Here is a 2,216-nt window from a genome sequence, read left to right as displayed (position 1 = left end):
CTCCAGGTGCAGCCTTGTTGCTGTTTTTCTCCTTCTATTGTTTAAATTTCTTAMTTCTGTTGATGCTRTGTTCTCAYRGGTAGAAATACCAGSTCTRTCACTTGTTTTCCAGGATTATGTGACTTGGTTTTCTCCTCTAGTTTACCTAAATCATTCCCTGAATCCTTCTCTGGTTAGCCAGAGGAACAGAAGGGAGCAGGGGTYTTRCAAGGGTAACAAGGCCCTTTTTTTATAAGGTTTKCCTTATCTGAACAGCACAGGGGCCCCACTCCCAGTGATACACACGGGAGGGGTGTATTCTCTCTCTCTCTCTCTGAGCCCATTCCCTTCTCCATCCCCAGCAGCCACCCAAAAGTGGGGGTTTCCTCAATCTCGCTGCCATGGAGGTGAAGTGGACCCACGTCCTGCTCGTGTTCCTGTTCCTGCTGTCCCTGGCCATGACCGGCTGCTTCCTGTGGCAGTACAGCCTCCCCAAGGCGGAGCCCAGTGAGTAGCAGTGGGGTTTCATTTTGGTCACCATGAGTAGCAGTGGGTTTTGGTCACCGTGAGTAACAGTGGGGTTTCATTTTGTTCACCATGAGTAGCAGTGGGTTTTCATTTTGGTCACCGTGAGTAGCAGTGGGGTTTCATTTTGGTCACCGTGTGGCACAGAGATGTGGAAGACTGACAAAAGCTTCCTTCCCATTTCTCCCCAAAGAGAACTTCCCCACCCACGGATTTCCCTGGACAGTGTTACAGTTTTGTCCTTTCTAATGCAAGGCCACAGAGGAGGTGACAGCTGGGTTGATGGAGGTGCCACATCACTCTGCTGGTGTCCAGTGAAGCTCCATCCTYCTRGGCTAGCCTTGGTTAACTRCTAAGAAGGCACTACTAGATCTTTRTTTTAGATTCTTTATCTTTCYTTTKTTTTCTGTTGTAAAAGTTACWMCAGTTTAGAACTGGTTTTGTTTCACAGCTGACCGTGTGCTTCAGCTTGTGGGTTTCCTTCCTTTCCTGTTCTAATATTAGACAGTTGCACTGCCTTAAGCCCCCTGGTTCACCACAGATTCCTGGAATCACAGAATCCCATAATGGTTTTAGCTGGAGGGACCTTAAAGCCCATCCCATTCCACCCCCTGCCATGGGCAGGGAAAACTTTCCACTGTCCCAGGGTGCCCCAAGCCCCATCCAGCCTGGCCTTGGGCACTGCCAGGGATCCAGGGGCAGCCACAGCTTCTCTGGGCACCCTGTGCCAGGGCCTCCCCACCCTCACAGGGAACAATTCCTTCCCAATATCCCATCTATCCCTGCCCTCTGGCAGTGGGAAGCCRTTSCCTGTGTCCTGTCCCTCCATCCCTTGTCCCCAGTCCCTCTCCAGCTCTCCTGGAGCCTCTTTAGGCCCTGGAAAGGGCTCTGAGCTCTCCCTGGAGCCTTCTCTTCTCCAGGTGAGCACCCCCAGCTCTCCCAGCCTGGCTCTGGAGGGTCTCCAGCCCTTGGAGCATCTCCGTGACCTCCTCTGTTGATTGTCACAAACTCAACCAATCCTCCCAAGACACTGCATGTGCTAGAATTAAATAAGCACAGTKTCAATGGATCTGAGCTTTAGGTAGCTGAAAGGTGGCATAAAATCCACGGTGAAAGGCCAGAGGCATTTCAGAGACCAAGGTCTGAAATGGTTTCAAACCCAAAGTTTTTATCACAGAGTACCAGGCTGCCTGTCAGCTCCTGCAGGCATCCCTGCTCATCTCCAAGATTTCCCAGTACCATTTCTCATCTCACCCCTATTTCTGATGCTTCATGTTCACCTGGTAAACCAGAAGATGGCATTTTGTTCCCAGATGACAGAGGTAGCTGTGTTTATGAGCTGCAGATGGGAAAACAATGCCTCTGAGAAAGGGAGTTCCCATCTCTCTTCGAGTTTAAAGATCTTTGCTGACCACAAAAATTTAAGCTGTCTGTGGGATATACAGGATGCAGCTGATTCAGGAGACAATGAATGGAGCAGCTGTGCAGCCCACCAAGTGTCGTTAGTGCTGGATGTCAGGTGGCACTCGCACTTCCCAATGTCCCGTACAATACATTGCCTTGTCATCACTATTTTCTCCTTCTATTTTTCCCTTTTGCCTTCTCCTTTGTCCTTTCTCTTTCTTTCTTTCTTTCTTTCTTTCTTTCTTTCTTTCTTTCTTTCTTTCTTTCTTTCTTTCTTTCTTTCTTTCTTTCTTTCTTTCTTTCTTTCT

The 2,216-nt window shown here is 49.0% G+C and overlaps 1 protein-coding gene across 1 annotated transcript in view; it reads left to right on the top strand.

Annotated features, from left to right (window-relative positions):
* The first annotated feature begins 351 nt into the window (after window positions 1–351).
* The window catches only part of LACTBL1 (lactamase beta like 1), a 14,285-nt gene continuing 12,420 nt past the window's right edge, over window positions 352–2,216 (top strand). Inside the window, exon 1 of the mRNA XM_057386768.1 lies at window positions 352–486. Coding sequence (XP_057242751.1) covers window positions 381–486 — 106 coding nt within the window. The 5' untranslated portion in view covers window positions 352–380. The remainder of the gene's footprint in view (window positions 487–2,216) is intronic.

This window comes from Malurus melanocephalus, unplaced genomic scaffold, assembly GCF_030028575.1.
Source record: "Malurus melanocephalus ecotype Western Australia unplaced genomic scaffold, MMel_1.1 scaffold_1047, whole genome shotgun sequence".
In the NCBI taxonomy this organism is placed as follows: domain Eukaryota; kingdom Metazoa; phylum Chordata; class Aves; order Passeriformes; family Maluridae; genus Malurus; species Malurus melanocephalus.
The sequence above is the reverse complement of the archived record's forward strand: the minus strand, read 5'-3'. Positions and strand labels throughout refer to the sequence as shown.